General features: G+C 39.9%; 1 protein-coding gene across 2 annotated transcripts in view; it reads left to right on the top strand.

Moving 5' to 3' along the window:
* Positions 1-652: 652 nt before the first annotated feature.
* Positions 653-16,373, top strand: part of tent4b (terminal nucleotidyltransferase 4B) — a 33,034-nt gene continuing 17,313 nt past the window's right edge. For both annotated transcript variants that reach the window (XM_036584072.1, XM_036584071.1), the window contains exon 1: positions 653-1,635. In XM_036584072.1, coding sequence (XP_036439965.1) covers positions 1,088-1,635 — 548 coding nt within the window. In that variant the 5' untranslated portion in view covers positions 653-1,087. The remainder of the gene's footprint in view (positions 1,636-16,373) is intronic.

Here is a 16,373-nt window from a genome sequence, read left to right as displayed (position 1 = left end):
GAAATTGGCCATTTTTGAAAATGGGACATATATTCCAGCCATATATCAATATATATAATACATTACTCATATACGCTACCTTCATGTTATATAAGTTTTTTTGCATTTCATTTAGATTTTTTGCTTTAAAACGTCTTTCAGTGTTTGTATCAGATGTGATCCGTCCATCAGACATACAGTATAATGTATAAACCATATCATACATGTACATATATATATATATATATATATATATATATATATATATATATATATATATTCTAATTTGATACTTGCACATACGTCCACTACCTGGATTAGGCATATATTATGCCTTATGAAATTTGTGGATTTATGGCCATATATCAGATATGAGACAGTGTTGGTGTTTGGTGCAGAGTGACTGCTCTTTGTGCTCTTTAGTCTTATAGGCTGATTGTTGTGGCATTACATCTTTTATTACGCGCCTGTGTTCTGAGTATGTAAGTGTTCTGAGTGTAAATTATTGTCACGGTTCAAATTACAACATCGGCGCTTCAGTGTTACGTAACTGGAAAAATTAGTGCTGCCCTCTTGCGTAACGGTTCCATTTCTCAGTCCCTCCGCCGGTAGGCGCAGTTTCGCCGTAGAGAGAGAGAGAGAGACGCACACACACACACACACACAGACACACAGAGAGAGAGAGAGAGAGAGAGAGACGCACACACACACAGAGGGTTAGCTTAGCTTCACCTCGACAGGCAACGCTCGCACGTTTTTCACTTCGCTTACCCTCAACTTTGACTGTGGACGGGCTTTTCCTTCTGGAAACGTCTCTATTCGCGGTCTATTTATTCAGTTTTAACCTGGTCATGTCGGTACGTCTTTCCTCCCCTCAGTTACGTTAATGGCATTTTACGGTGACATACGGATATTTTTGTAGCGAAACAAAAAAGGGGCTGCTGGGGGTGAAGTGAACCTTAGCTAGCTAGCTAGCGAGCTAGTGGCTAGCTGGCTGGGCTGCCTGAGCTCGGAGTGGTGTGGCGTTAGCGGGCGTTAACTGGCTCAGCTGAACGCGAACCGAGCTGTTTGCTCTGCTCTGAGGGGGCAGCAGCCAGCTTTCCGTTTGATGGATCCTCGAATCGCCTGGTTTCAGCCAGAACAGCGCGGACCCGCCAACAGCTTGTGGATGCAGATTTGGGAGACCACGCAGGGCCTCGGCAACTTGTACTTCAACAACAGCAGCAGCAACAACAACTACGCGGGTCTGGCCACACCAAGCCCGAAAGTGAACGGCGACGGCGGCGGTGCACCGAGCGGCGGAATCGCGGCGGACGGCAAGAGCAGCGAGGCGAAGGCGCAGGGCATGTCCGGCTCCAGGGCCGACAGCGACATCGCGGAGCAGCGGGACTTTTTACCTCTGGAGACAAACAACAACCAGAACAACGGGCGAACCGCGGGCAGGGGCGGCGGCGGCGGCGGCGGTGGAGGAGCCGCAGGGCAGCTGGTCACAGCTGGGGTTGCTGCGGCGGCTCACCGAAACAAGAGGAAAAGAGAGAACAAGGCGAGCACTTTCGGCTTCAACAGGAGCCTGCTCCTGCATGGCTGCGGGCCGGACGACGAGGGGTACACGGGTACGCCGTGGAAGACCCGAAACTACTCGGAGGGCATCGTGGGGTAAGTGAGCGGGGGAAGTCTGGGTAAGCTTAGCGAGCTAGCTAACCTAGCTAGCTTTAATAAATTTCATTAAAGCTTATAACTAAACGCCTCCTGTTATGAAACAGTGAAAAGACAAGCCTCATTATTGGGCTCAACAGTACTTGCACAGCGATATCCTAGTTTGCTGTCACATTTCTGTGCCAAATGACAGAAGTTTGGTTATTAACTAGTCCGTTAATCTGTCAGTTATTCGCCTGTAGTAGTGTTAACACTGGGTACTTGAAAATGGGGCACCACCTTAAATTACTTTGGCAGTTTTTTTTTTTTGAAGTTCTCGAAATTCGGTCACTAGTTTGACACCTGAGACAGTTCTTCACCATATTTGGTGGGCTTACTCTATAATCACTCCTTTTAAATGGCCCGAGTGTTGCTAAGCTATCTTAGCTTAGCTTAGCTTAGCTCAACTGACATTGCCGTGCTTCGTTAGCATCCATAGCAACACATGCATGCAGTTTTATCCAGCTAAGCTATGTAACTAGTAGACCGAGCTTGATCTTACTTCTGTCGTGCTGAATGGGTGAAGGTAGGGGAGACAGTGTGCAGTAAAGATGTGTTTAAAAGTCAAAATTATTGTCGAGGTAAACCACCTATCGTGTCAGGCTACTGCTGCTTGCTGGTGTAACGGCCCTCACGTTTCTTGCATGCTTGCCAACTTCTGGTGTTCTGAAGTTTTTATTAGAACCGCTGGGTTTGATTTTCTAAAGATGAAGTGAAATCCAGGTCTGTGGAAATTACAGAGATTTGCCCTGTATCTGGAAAACCAGCAATGAGCTTTCCTAATTTATAATTTCCTATATTCCCTTTACAGGACACTTAGAGGACTTTTGATTAGTTACTCTTTCATTTTTATTATTTTATTAGTCGCTACATACCCAGCTGTCATTGTGCTTTAAGATGTTTTGACAGTCTTAGACAGGATGTCTTGAGATATTTTATTATGTCAAGACATCTCAAGAAATCTTAAGACATATGAGTGAAGGTACTGTCTTTGTCTTGGGACATGAAAGTGAATGTCCTAAAACAAGTGGTTATTTTGTGTGTCTTAAAGGTGAAGCATGGCTTAAGACAATTGTCAGTTTGTTCATTCATTTGAAAGTTAAATTAAGACCAAAGAGTGGTCCCTTTCAACAAAAAAGGCCTGTGATAGGAGTGTGGTATTTCTGTGACATTGCCAAAGTACAGTATGTGGTATAGGCAGGTTTGCCAGATCCAGATTAAGCCTAGACTAAAAAGTATTTAATCACTATTGGCATTGCACTTTAGTCCAAGACTGCGCTTAATCCATATCAGGATAGCAGGTCCTTTGTCACTCATATGTATTACTGCTGTTGTTGGCTAACCATTAACTCACCATTCACTGTTTTCTGGTGTGTCATTATAAGACAGCCAGCTTGACTTTCAGCAAAGTTTACTTTATTTGCTTGTTGGCTTCTCAAGCAGACATTTTTATAGACCTCTCTTTTTAACTTGTTAAGCAAGAGTACATAACAAGCTTGAAATAGTCTTATCAGTCCTCCAAAGCTGTGATAGTTTGTTTTTGTGGTACTTCACTTTAGTTGTTTATTTAAGATGAGCCCTAAAGTTTTTATTGCCAATATACTGTGGAGTCATTCAACTCTCTCATCAAATAATGCTTTTTAAGTGTAATTTGAAGATAATAGTTGGACGCTTGTGAGCGTTTGAGTGGATGTGGCACTAGGTAGGTTTTTAAAGCACAGATGTGTTCACTTGCTCCTCTCCAGCAAGGCTGATATGCGTAGCAGCTTGCGAGGCCTGGAGCAAAGTACACTGCAGGAAAGGACAGTCCTTCTGTCGGGTAATATTGAAGCACAGTGTTTGCAGTAGAGCATTCCTTAGTGCTTAGCCCTAATGCTTTAACCTTTACCATACCCTTCTTTTCACCAGTCTTCCTCTCTCACTGTTTCCATTTCATTTCGTCACGTATTTCACTGAGTGCAGTCTTTTGTGCTGGCTCTTACTGATTTATGATGAACACGTGTAGCTACTATTTATATGGATAAATTTGCAGAGGATTTCTGTATCGAGGAAGCAAGCCCAAGATACCTCTTACAGACGTTTATCCCAGTGAATGTTAGAGTCTTTCATCCAAGACCCCTCGCACCATTACGTCTTTGTAAGCATATAAACTAGATGCAATTTTAATTCAGATGAATTCTCTCAAGCCTGTTCTTCAAAGCAGGGCTGTTCTTTATGTTGCTGCATGTCAGTCACAAGCTGATTTTTCAGTGCTGTTGTCGTGACCTGTGCTGCCAGGGAGGGATGAGAAAAGAAAAATGAGGCAGCTTGTTTCATGGGTGAGTCGTTTGCTAAAGTGAGCTTTGTGCACGCGCATGTGTGGCATGGCTCATAGGCTGGGTGGTGGGGAATCTGCCATTGTTTATATTCGCAGCACGTTGAGTGAGTCTCGGCCATCCATAACAAACCCTGCCTCCTTCTGCTCAGACACCTGACTCCTGCCTCTGTGATGTCACAAAGCGCCTGGCCAATCGGACACTGTGGAGTGAGGGAGTTCCATCTCCTGCATGTGTCTCGCAGTAGCACTGCTGTTGTGGGGAAAAAAAGACAGGGGAAAGCCTCTTGAGCAGACATGCAACTATCCCAGCTCTTTTTTGTGGTTGAGAGGGTTCTTGATGTGGTTTGTGGTTTTGACTGGACATGGAAGAGGTAGAGCGTGGGGAGGGGATAGGGAAAGATGAAGCAATGCAGCAGGATAGAGATAGGGACACACATTCCTTTGCCGGGTGTCTGAGGGATCCCCGCACATTTTGGCTCTGAAGAGGATGTGTCGGGTTCCAGTCAGACCCCCTTAGGCCAGCATGCGCTCTTTCCCTCTTTAGCTGCCTGGCCTGTAGCCAGTGGGGAAAAGGTAACTCATACAGGCCATGATAAGAAGGAAAGGGTTATTCACTTAGTCATGTGGGGAAAAGATAATTCACTGCAACTGGGATATTAGCTAATTTAGGTCATGGGGATCATATTGTTTGTCAGATTATTGGAGATTGACACAAGGTTAAGCTATCATATAGTATATTAGCAAACGTGGGTTACTGGAATCATGGTGGTTTTGCTGGCTTATGTCGTAGGGTTCATTCCCTGTCAGATCACTGAGGATCAGCATTACCTGTCACTCGTTTCATATTTGTTGTGTTCTGAGTCCTTTAGCATCTCGTAAGCACAGCTCAGACATCATAGTCAGCTTTCTACATGGTAAAAGTGTCATAAAAATCTACAGAGCTAAAGAGCTACAGTTTTACATTTAGATTTAGATTTACATTTAGCGTTGAAAGTAACAGATGAAAAGTCTCTTTTAATGTTCAGTGTTTCTCTCCATTTCTGTCTTAACCCTTATTTCCATTGGTCAGTCATAAAATAAATAAATAAACTGTAGCTTCAGTACATGAGCTGTTCTACCTTCTTAGTTATTGCCTTTTCCTTTCCCTACTGATGACTCTTTATGTGAATAATCCTTTCCTGGCTTTATTATGCGCTAGCCAGATTCTCTCACACCCACATATAAGCAGCTTTTTTCATCTCCAGGTGAATCCCTGCTGTGCCAACTTGAGTCTTCGACTGTGTTATACGCACTTGAGGTGGCACTTCTCATTTTTCCATCTTTAACATGTTCAGATGACTTTGCCCAGCTTATTATATAATGAGGAATCACAAATCTTGGCAAAAAATTGTGTGGTTTGTTGTAAAGTGCAGGCGTTGACAGCCCTTTGTCAACTTTTATAGTTTTTGTTAATAGGCCTTTTTCAATGATAGCCAGTCTGGTTTCAAACTGGTTTCAGTACATCTTGTATCTAATTTTCCCTCAAACATTGCATATTTTTCTAGACCTTTTTATTTTGTAACAGACAGTAATATTATTAATATATTGATTATTTTTTAATGATAAATCTGTGGAAGAAGAAAAATGTTGATTATTTATTATGAGGCCAAATGTGGTTATGACTTTTTGCCATTTCAACAATGTTTAAATGTTTTCATTATTTGTGTTCCCTGTATGTTATGATGTTATAATGTTATGACTTGCGCTATCCCAGAAGCGTCCATTAGCTAAATGATTATTACTCACTAGTAGCCATATAGACGTTAGCAACGTTAGTATTGTTAAAGTCAGGACATGATCAGACAGAACAGACATGTGAAAGAATGACTGAAGCTGAAGGCCTTAAAGTCATAATTTGGTCCTATATGAGTTACTTTTTCACATTGGGTACTGGGTTGGTCATCAAAGAGGAAAGCAGTGAGTCCTACTTTGTAACAGGAGAATTGTCTTTAGTGCCAGCATGCGTACAAGTACTTAGACACCACCAAACTCTGAACTAGACCCCAATTGATGAGTTTTAGGTAGCTAAACTGATGATCTCAGGGGATTTAATGCAATATAGTAAAAATGAAACAGATCCCAAGAGTTCTTGTGATTTACATTTGTCAGCTGTAAATTGTCTGATAATTCAGTTCTCAGATGTTAAATGTGTTGGATTCATATAAGCAGCAGAAACTCTTAAAGTCTTAAACAATAAATATTATAACATGGGGATGGACCTTCACAGCATTCTAAGCATTGTTGTTGGTTTCTGTTAATTAGCTCTTTTTTTATAAGTTCTCTTTGCATAAAGGGTTGTGTTATAGCTTGTTGTTCTCCTGCAAAAGGTTATGTTTGGGTACATTCAGCCTGTATTGCTGTGGGCTTTTGCTAGCTCTCTGTAAAGACTGGTATAAGGCATGAAACTATGTTTCTCATTTTAGACCTTTCTGTTTATTGCAGAGCTATTTCTAAGTATTGGTGTCTTATTGACAGGAATCTGTACTGATATCAACATTGGGCGATATTGATATGTACTGTAATTTACCGGAACTGTAATATAGCAATTTCTAACCACATGAGTTCCTTTATGGGCAAATGAAGAGACAGCTATCACTTTTATGTGTAATTAACTATCCAAACTCGTCCAGGGTGTTTCCTGCTTTCCGCACAGTGAGAGCTGGGTTTGGCTCCAGCACCCCAGTGTGTCCCACTGGTAGCTCAGTGTTGGGGATGAGTGGGTCATGAGGACAATGCATATTTTTTTATTTTTCCATAAAAGTAGAACTAAATGAAGCATGTTTCAGATCAGAAATAGTAAACACTGTTTGTGTTACACCATTGATGCATGTAAAGCATTTCTGTTGTCATGAATGTGGCCTTTATACTAGCTGCATGTGACAAGCAGTGAAACACGTTTGGCACACTTAAAGTTTAAAGGGTTTTTTGCCTCTTGCCGCAAGCTACCTGCCACTAGAATCAGGTACAAAATATTCCTGTGGAGTTTGTCACTTGTGTCTGGTGGAAAAGAAAAAGCAATTGTCACTGAAACGATCGATTCTGGAATGAAATAAGTTATGTTAGCGTCTTTTTTGCTGTTGATATTTTATGTAAAATTACACATCTTGTGCAGTAGGCTGAAGTCCTTATAGGAAAGTCTGTCCACTCAGCGGCCATCTTGGCACCACACCGGGCAGTCATTTCCAGTCATACAAGACCAGGCTACTGTCTCTTAGAACACCAATAAGCCTCAAACTAAATGCCAAATTAACATTTCTAAAACTAAGTATTTCAAATCACTGGTAAAATTTGACAAACAGCATAAATTATTTGCACCGCTTGGCTCAAATAAAACAAAAAACATTATTCAGCTAGCTCTGGATACTGCGCAGATGTTCACAACAAGGGGGAAGCTTTTCAATCTTGTGGTTGAAATAGCAAGCCAATTGGCTCATTTTATTGAAGGGTGGGACTTTCCACTTTAACAGATAGTAAGTTGAGCATTATGAGCTGTCATATTCATGTTTTAACCACTGAACTGTCTCCTCCTTAACAATGTCTCTGAGCAGGCTAACCACAGTTAAACTAAGTTAGCTTAATGTAAAGATAAATAGCTATTTACACTGCCAGTGGTGATATTGTGCATCCTGGTGTTGAAAATTTGCCAACAGTATGGATCAAAACACATTTTAAAGATATGTAATGTCCAACTAAATATTCAGTAAGTGTATTAAAGCGTTAATCCTGAAGACAAGAGCTGAGTGGATTACATCTGAATATGGAACAAAGAGGAGTTGTCATTATTTTATTATATTTCTGTTGTAGACTAGGGGAGGGTGATGTGGTAAAAATTTAATATGGTAATTCTTCACGACATTTTCTCGACTTACAGTATTTTTCTTAGGTTTGATAGTTGGAACAGGCAACTATAACAGTAATAAAAATACAATATTTCCACGTAAAAATACTAAAAACTATGAATACAAACATGCTGTTGCACTTGTTGACTGAAAGAATGTTATATGAAGTGAAAAAGGACTGACTGTAATGGGAGAATGACTTGGTCTCCTTTCTCTTCATGAACTGTTGGGTGGGTCTCTGGACAAACACTTCCTCTACGTGTGAGTCCTGGAATGAAAAGGTTTGGGAATCTGTGTGTCTGTCTTTCTCTGTTTGTGTGTGTGTGAAGGGGCTTTGGCAGTCTTATGTAACTTCCATATGATAAAAACCAGTGCATTATGTAATGAGCCAGAGCAAGAATCTGTGCACGCGTGTGTGCGTGTGTGTTCATTTGTGATCTAAGTCTGCCCTTACAAGACAGCCACTGTGTAAGAGCGTGTTTATGTCACATGGCTGTATAACCGTGGCGACAGGACTGACTCACTGATTGGCTGGCAAAAAGAGGAAAGCTCCCCTGCCCTCGTGTGATTGGAGTAGCAAGGAGGCTCTTCTGAGGAAATGAAACTGAGTCACACAGTAGCACACTGTTGAAACGAAACTGATGGCCTAGCTATGCAGAACTGACAGCACTGCCAAGCCCACTGCCTTCCCACATAGCCTTGCTGCCTTTGATGTGTTGGAGTGTGAAAATTTTCCTTTTGGTCCAGAGGCATTAGACCTTGGTACCCATACGAAGGCATATTGCTGTGAAGTGCTATAATAAGTATAGAGAACTTGGCTTATGGAATCTGAACTGGTGTATTAAACTGGCCTTTTTGTATGCAGTTTGTATTTGTATTTCCATTGTGTTGACTGAAATAAAACTGTCAGGCATACTTAGAAGTGAAACTGGCACCACTATCTTACATCAGCACAACAAATGTTACCCACCTGTAGGCTTTGGGAATATCTAAAAATAATTAGCACAATATTTTTCTAGTTAAAAAATTGTGATTATCAATTATATTCTATCCACAAACAAATACACATGGTCTGCTGCAGTTTTGAGCTACTTTCTATTTTATACTTACCATGAACTTATGGTAAAATGAAAATGAAAATATTTCAATCTTATTAAATAATGTAATATTGAGTAACCCAATTCTTAAAAAAAAAAAACTACTGACATTGATAAACATTACAGTAAACACTTGCATTCATAAGCTTCTTCTGGTGCAGATTTATAGTGACTTGCATGCTCAAAGCGCTCCATGCTAGAGAAACCTCAGACTGCAAGCAGTTTCCAAAGCCATGTTCAAATACTATACATATAAATATTATTTAAAAAAAAAAACTTTTTCAGAACACTTTCATTATTTTCAACTAAACACTGAGACACTTAATGTCACAGTGTTTAAGATATGAGCGCCACAGCGTACCATTCAGCATTTTACCGTTACTGCATTAAACCCAGAACCACAAAACAGTATGTGAGATATACATTTGTCATGGATCATTGAGGTCATTTTGCCTGAGTTGACTAACAACAAGCACACATACAGAAGAGAGACAATAATTTAGTAAAGTATTCCTAAAGAATGAAGTACTGAAAATAACTACTAAACTGAGAACGTGTACCAACGTTTTCGATCATTATGGATGCATTTACTACAACAGTACAGTTCAGTCACAGTGCATTTAAGAGGGCAAAATGTCATATAATGAAGAGCACATGCCTTTTCACTTGAAGTAAGTGATAATCTTTCACTGTAAGCAGTTTTCATCATTTTTCATTTATTTTTAGCAACTTGTGGCTTTATGACTGTGCTGTTGTTTGGGTCTAATTTTGTCAGCCAAGCCGCTGCTGGAGAAACTTCAGAGAATTGGAAAAGCAATATGGAGCGCTGAAATGTACACCATTAATAGCATAGTTAAGACCTCATGAGATGCCATTAATAGAGTAGTCATGAGCTAATACACTTAAATACTAGCTCCTCTCAGATTAGACGTAGTCTGGTTTGACAAATTTAGCTCTGTCTGAACTCGGCACAGTGTGTCACTGTGCTGAAGGTGGCTCTGGCAGCCGCAAGAATTGACCTCCACTGTTGCAGTCAAGCTGAAGAAATCCAGCCTCAGCTCAGTCCGAGCTGGACGTTAATCAATAAGTGGTGGATAATTCTAGATTTACACAAAGTTGTAGAATTCTTTCTGGTCTGGTGGCATAGAGCTTTTCACCTGAGTGTTGCTGGGTTGTTTTTAAGCTCTGTGAATGTCCTGTTTGTGATTATTTTTTATTTTTTTTTTAGGATGCAAGTCAAATTTTTGACTGTGACACGTCTCTCTCTCTCTCTCTCTCTCTCCCCCTCTCTCTCCCCCTCTCTCTCCCACTACTATACGATTGCGTTAAATTAAACCCAGACTGAGACCACAGACGTTAGTGGCAGAGGACGTGCCTTTAAATTTCTACCAAGCAAGGCAGTCAGTCTCTACTCTTGAAGATGTACAGATATTTGCTAAATGGACGGTTACCTCAGCCAACATTACTAGCCTGGTCTTTTCACATCTTTTTCCCTTGATGTTTATGGATACTCTCACTGTGTGGTATTGCTGCACTTTGTACTAATTACTTTGTTATGCAATGCTCCGCTTCAGTGTGCGGTGTGCAGTGCTTAATTTCCAAATTATGAGGTTCTAGAATGTTGAGCAGTGACGAAGTGTGCACGGTAGGTTTTCCGATGATGTTGAAGATTATTAATGTGTTCATGGGGTTCATATGCAACTAATGTTTTCTTAAATGTGGGCTTCTCAAAACACAGACAGACCCATAAGAAACTGAGCTTTAGAAAGTGCTTCTAAAGAAGGAGTAGTTGATATTTGGTGTCAGCTAAGGATGGGAATCAAGAATCCCGGTTGAGCACCGGTTCCAAATTGTCCGATCCATGTCTCTGAGGTTACTGGTTCCATGTTTTTCTGATAGTTGCGTGTTGCATCACACACATTATAATGTTAAACTCTGTGTCTCTGCTGTTGGCAAAGAGGAAGAAACGATCCAAAGCGTGGCTTCATTTACTTGGTGCTCTTCGCACGAGTGCAACTGCTTTCCCAACTGAGCAGCTCATCACTGATCCCTTACTGAGGGTAAATATCCTGTGTAATAACGTTGGCGCTACGCAGGCAGGCTTAGCAGATTTTTTGTTGGTTTTTTTGACTGAGAAAACCTAAATAAAAGTGAATGCTGTACAGATATTCTCTCTTTTCATCCATTTTAGATGATGACAGACTGTTGATACAGATAGCTGTGATGCTACGGTCAGCTGCTCGACTTGCCCAGCCAGCAAAAACCCTTTCATGTTTGCTGCACAGGAAGGGAATATGAGCGAAGAAAGGGTGAATGAGTGTTACCATGGAGTCACAAAATTTGTAATGAAAGGTTTGCACCCTTTTTGAACAGTAGAATAACCAGAATTTCAGTGGATTACCTGCGTTCCTAGAGGTTAGTTATGTGTCAGTTGATGTACAGCTCAACGCAGACAGTGTGTGATTTCTTCTGGATGTTGCCTATTATGTGTACGTATATGTATTTGGGAATAGCCTTTTGTATATATCTCATATCCTCCATTTTTCGTTCCATTGTTTGTCCTCTCACCTGCTACTCAGCATTTGGCAGATGCACTTCCATTAACGTAATTGTACACAAATAAAAAAAATGCATTCCTTTTACTCTTGCACATGATAAATGTTGTCAGGATCAGTCTCTGACCACTTCCAACTGTGGTTGAGGGACCTGATCGGAATCTGATCCTGGGTCTGTTTACCCCTGGCTTTTCAGGCATTCACATGAAATTTGGACGTCCAGTCCGATCAGCGAAAAAAACATGTTGATATCCAATCCTTTCTTCTGTTTGAATGGATAGAATAGCAAAGTATAAACATTAAATATTATTACAATTATTTTTTTTTTATGTTTTTATAATAGAGGCTGTAGATACTATGTTGTCCTACATTGTACATCTCTGTCTGGCCTTTAGCTTCAGTTCACAGTGTTAGCAAAGCTGCTCAATACTCTGGACACTTTGTATTATTTTGAATAAATCAGCTTTATTTGAAATTGTCCATAGACAGAGCTGTCTGTAGAGGCTGTGTTACATGTAACATGGACTGAGCATTTTTTGTACAATGTGAGTACATAAAACGTAGGCTTTGTACACACACAATGATTTATTCAAATGTACAATGTGTTTCAACAAATAACAACAAGATTTCTAAAATCACACAGTCTATGTCTGTCTTTAGAGAACATTTAACTGCAGCTAAACAAGCAAACCAAAAGACTCCAAGAAGACATTCTCCACAAGTGAGCTCCTCAGATTAGCCTCGGATGCATTAGCCATGGATGTGATTTCTGCAGTCACTGTGACTGATGCTGTAAGAGACCAGCAAGGAACAGGGGTCAAAACTATGAAATATACTTTATGTATAGCTGTACAGAAGCAAACAAAAACACTCTTCTCCACTGCAGCTCTACTCAATCCAAGGTAGATAATGTAACATAGCCAGCTAATGCACTTCATTTAAAATAAGAGAGATTTTTATCATTTAACTGTTAATTAAATTTACACTAACAGCTACTTAAATGTAAGTAGGGAAATGTTATGGTATCGGACTCTGTATCAATGAGTACTAAAAGATATGTACTTGTACTCAGTCTGGAAAAAATGGTATCGATGCACCCCAATTTACAACATGTGTAGTTTTAGATTAAATTTGCAACATACCAGATCAGTTTCTTGGACAGGGATTAAACCCATTCCTGGACTGCACTGCATTTTGAATGCAAAGATTCGACATTGAAATGAAAATATAGTCCAAGACTAGACTTGATCCTTGTCCGTGAAACTGACCCATGCGGTATGAGTTATAGCTACTTTTAATGAAATATTATTGTAGATTGTGTTACACGTTTTTATATGTGAAGAAGGCGATCCACTGTCTAGCACAAGAGCTTATGGATCTGGATCCAGGTTGTTCTGGCACATATTAAGTCAAGCTTATTCAGGAAAAGAAGTAATTGTGCATGTTTATATTTAGGCTAACTCTCTGTTAGACCACTAGTTTGGTTTGTCTGCTTTTGTTCCTCTGTTTCACCCCCTTTGGTTCTTTAACCCATATATTTGTGTCCTACTTTCCTGTACGGTAGTTTTATTCTCTCTCTCTCTCTCTCTCTCTCTCTCTCTCTCTCTCTCTCTCTCTCTCTCTCTGGCTGTGTATCTGTAGGGTATTTGTTTCTCGGTGACTGAGTTCATGTGACAGTAATGAATGTTGTACTCATGAATGCTGTCGGGCTACTTCAGTTCTGTGTGTATTTAAGTATGTGCACCTTAGGATACTCTGATTTTGTGTTTGACCAGCGCATTCAGACAGGACAACCACACTCACTGAGATCTGGCCTTTAGGTGAACTTGCTTTGAGTTTATGGGAGTGTTAATATAAAAACTCATATCCTTAAAAACATTGATCAAAAATAATCAATGTCTTGTCCTCTACTGTAAAACTCTAAATGTGAAGTGCATACAATGCCCTTTTTCCTAGTGTTTACTGGTGAAAGAATGCACCTGTTTTGCACTGAAGTGGCTCCAGTTGTGATGTTGATTCTGAACTTGACCCTGATTAAATTTTTAATTATGCTTGGAATTCTGTGAATTGTAGGATCATAGAAGAAGACAAGAGAACTACTGTATTTTGGGTTATATAAATAGCTTAAGCTAATAACTTATAAGTACAAACATGACAGTGGGCAGAATATTTTGGCCTTGGCTTTTCTAGGCATTTCTCAAGGGTGTGTCTCCTTCATACCTGCTGTTGGATGATGATATTAATCTAAGATTAGTGTTCACACTGCCTTACAGCAATGACCAGTTATGAGGCAGGATTGAAAATGATGCACTTTTTTAAGGGTCAGTTTTTGGCAAAATGCTCAACATTATAACTTAATTAGATTTTGGTAAGTTAAGAGATGTCAGCTATAGAATTTTAAAAATACTGAATATGGGGGCATTTGCCCTTTGCCCTTGGTTATTTCTGCCTGGCATGGGATTTTTCACTCCAGAGGAGAAAGGGCAGGTGTTTGTTGATCATTAAGTTACAATCCCTGTAATTAAAATTAAAATGATTTCTCTCTCAGAAAAAGCCAAGCATAAGGCTCAGACCGCTGGACTCTTGCCCAGGCACTGACTGGCATTGTTGTGTATGTGAGTGGACAAGGCAAGGTGACTTGTGTGACTGAACTGTAGTATGTAGATAAACTGTTTTAACACTGTTTTATCAGCGTTGAAATCATGTTTTTTTCACCGTTTTTACTATGCTTATATGTTAACAGTGCTTTGCCTAGCTTCACTGAACTGCTAACTAGTTTACATAAAATAATGCTTTCTGCACACAGCCAGTCGAACAGTCTTCAACAACTAAGGCCCATGTTAACAAATTGTTTTTGTTTGTGTATTAGATGACCTGCTAAATGGTGGCAATGCTTGAACTGGTGTTGGCTACCATTCATTTGAAAGAAAAAGGTGATAACAGAGTGTGTGTGTGTGTGTGTGTGTGTGAGAGAGTGTGTGAGAGAGAGAGAGAGAGAGAGAAACTGGGGCTCAGAAACCCAGACGATTAATGCACATGCACAACAAAGCTGGCTTTAGTTCCAAGGGACTTCATTTACATCAATTTTCCTAAACAATTACTAACTCTACCATGAGAGTGTGGATGTGGGTGTGTCTTTGAACGTGTGCATGCTTGTGTGTGTTGTATCACACAGTAGAGTCATATCTGGAATTACTGACACCCTTGATTAAAAAAAAGTCAAAAGTTGCCACAACACTGGGTGCTGATGGAGATTTGTCATCTTCAAGTTTTTCCACTTTGGTGGACAATGTGCCAACATGTTAGTTTGTCAGGGAAATACATTACTGTTACTGATAGGGGTTTACGGATACACAGATTTCACACTACAATAGGTGTTGCTGTATTTACATTGGGATATGACATTTTCAGTACCGAATTATTTATTAGGTATTTTTCCCAAAAAGACAACAGTGCTTGCTTGTTGAAGAGAACTGGCATAAGGCACTTTCTTAAACATAAGGTAAATAAAAATGGCATTAACAAAAGAGCAAGCTGTATCTGCTGCACTTGTTTAGCAAATGTGTGGTGTTATGGTTTTGAGCTTTACAAGTTCATTTACAGTCAAATCTGTATTTCTGTGTGGCTTTTACCTTCTGACTGAAAAGAGTGTTAGAGGGGATTTTCTGAAGTTGTTGGCTTACTCACAGCAAACTGCAGAATACAAGACTCTGCAACCAAATAGAGGTGCAAATCAGAAACCATAAGTGTCCTTGTGGAGTTATTTGTTTTGCCCGGTCAGAATTGGCTCTTTGGCAGCTGCTTGAATCCTATGTGAAGAAATAGTTGCTTTCTCTAGTTACACATTTGGTGAGGTTCTCACCATTTCAAACAGATGGGCTATTCAGCCATGCAAGGTAGACAGAGCTGAAGTTAGCTTCTTACTCGCCAGCTTCGTGTTCAAATTTTTCTCAGGTGCCAGAGTGTACCTGCTGCACCATTTAAGTTGGAGTAGAGTATTTGAAAAGAAGCTGGCAAATAAGAAGCTAACTTCAGCTTCATCCAGATGAGTTTTTTCCAGTTTAAGCTGTGCAGCAGTATCTTTTGTTGATGGTTATTACTTCTAGAATTTTTATGGATTGTGTTAAATGTAACTATAGAAACCATTGCCAGTATCACCTTAGAGTATGAAATCGAAGTGTTTTTTGACAGTGTGCATCATCTCGCAACCTCCAATTCAATATTAACGTGCATCGTGACACGCATAGTTTCTGGACCTAACATCAGCCTGGCCTGTTCCACAGTAAAAGATATGAGTCTGGCTTCTCAGTCTTAATGAAGCATCTTTGGCAATGAGCCTGTGTTAAGGCAGTCGTGTTTCAGAGTAGCAAGGCATAACATCCAACTTCCACATTTTACAAACTGTTTAATACATAATTGGTGTTTCACTGAATTGTTAGTCTGTATAATTTCTGTCTTTCTGTGATGAAACACAATGAATACCTGAATATTATTAAATAGTGTCCTAAACAGTGATTTCAGAATTCAAATTTTGGTACATCAAACAGTTAACTGAGTACTTAAGTACCTGTGCACACCCGCAGTCTACTCATACATTACATTTAGGGGAATTTATGGTATTGTTCTCTGACGACTCTTGTAACTAGGGATGATGGGCGTGATATCTGAATTGACATCTGATAGATGTTTAGATTGGACAGATTCTTCAAACTGTTTCAAAAAGTTTTATTTTGCTGTTATGTGAATCCAAGTAAATGTCTCAATTTTTATATTTTATTGGATATCGTCATAATCATTGGTCATTCTCTATTTCTAATACGGAGGCTTTTAAAGCAGTATCTTTTCACCACAG

The sequence above is a fragment of the Colossoma macropomum genome, unplaced genomic scaffold (genome assembly GCF_904425465.1).
Source record: "Colossoma macropomum unplaced genomic scaffold, Colossoma_macropomum, whole genome shotgun sequence".
Lineage (NCBI taxonomy): Eukaryota > Metazoa > Chordata > Actinopteri > Characiformes > Serrasalmidae > Colossoma > Colossoma macropomum.
Note: the sequence above shows the minus strand (reverse complement) of the source record. Positions and strands in the feature narration are given on the sequence as shown.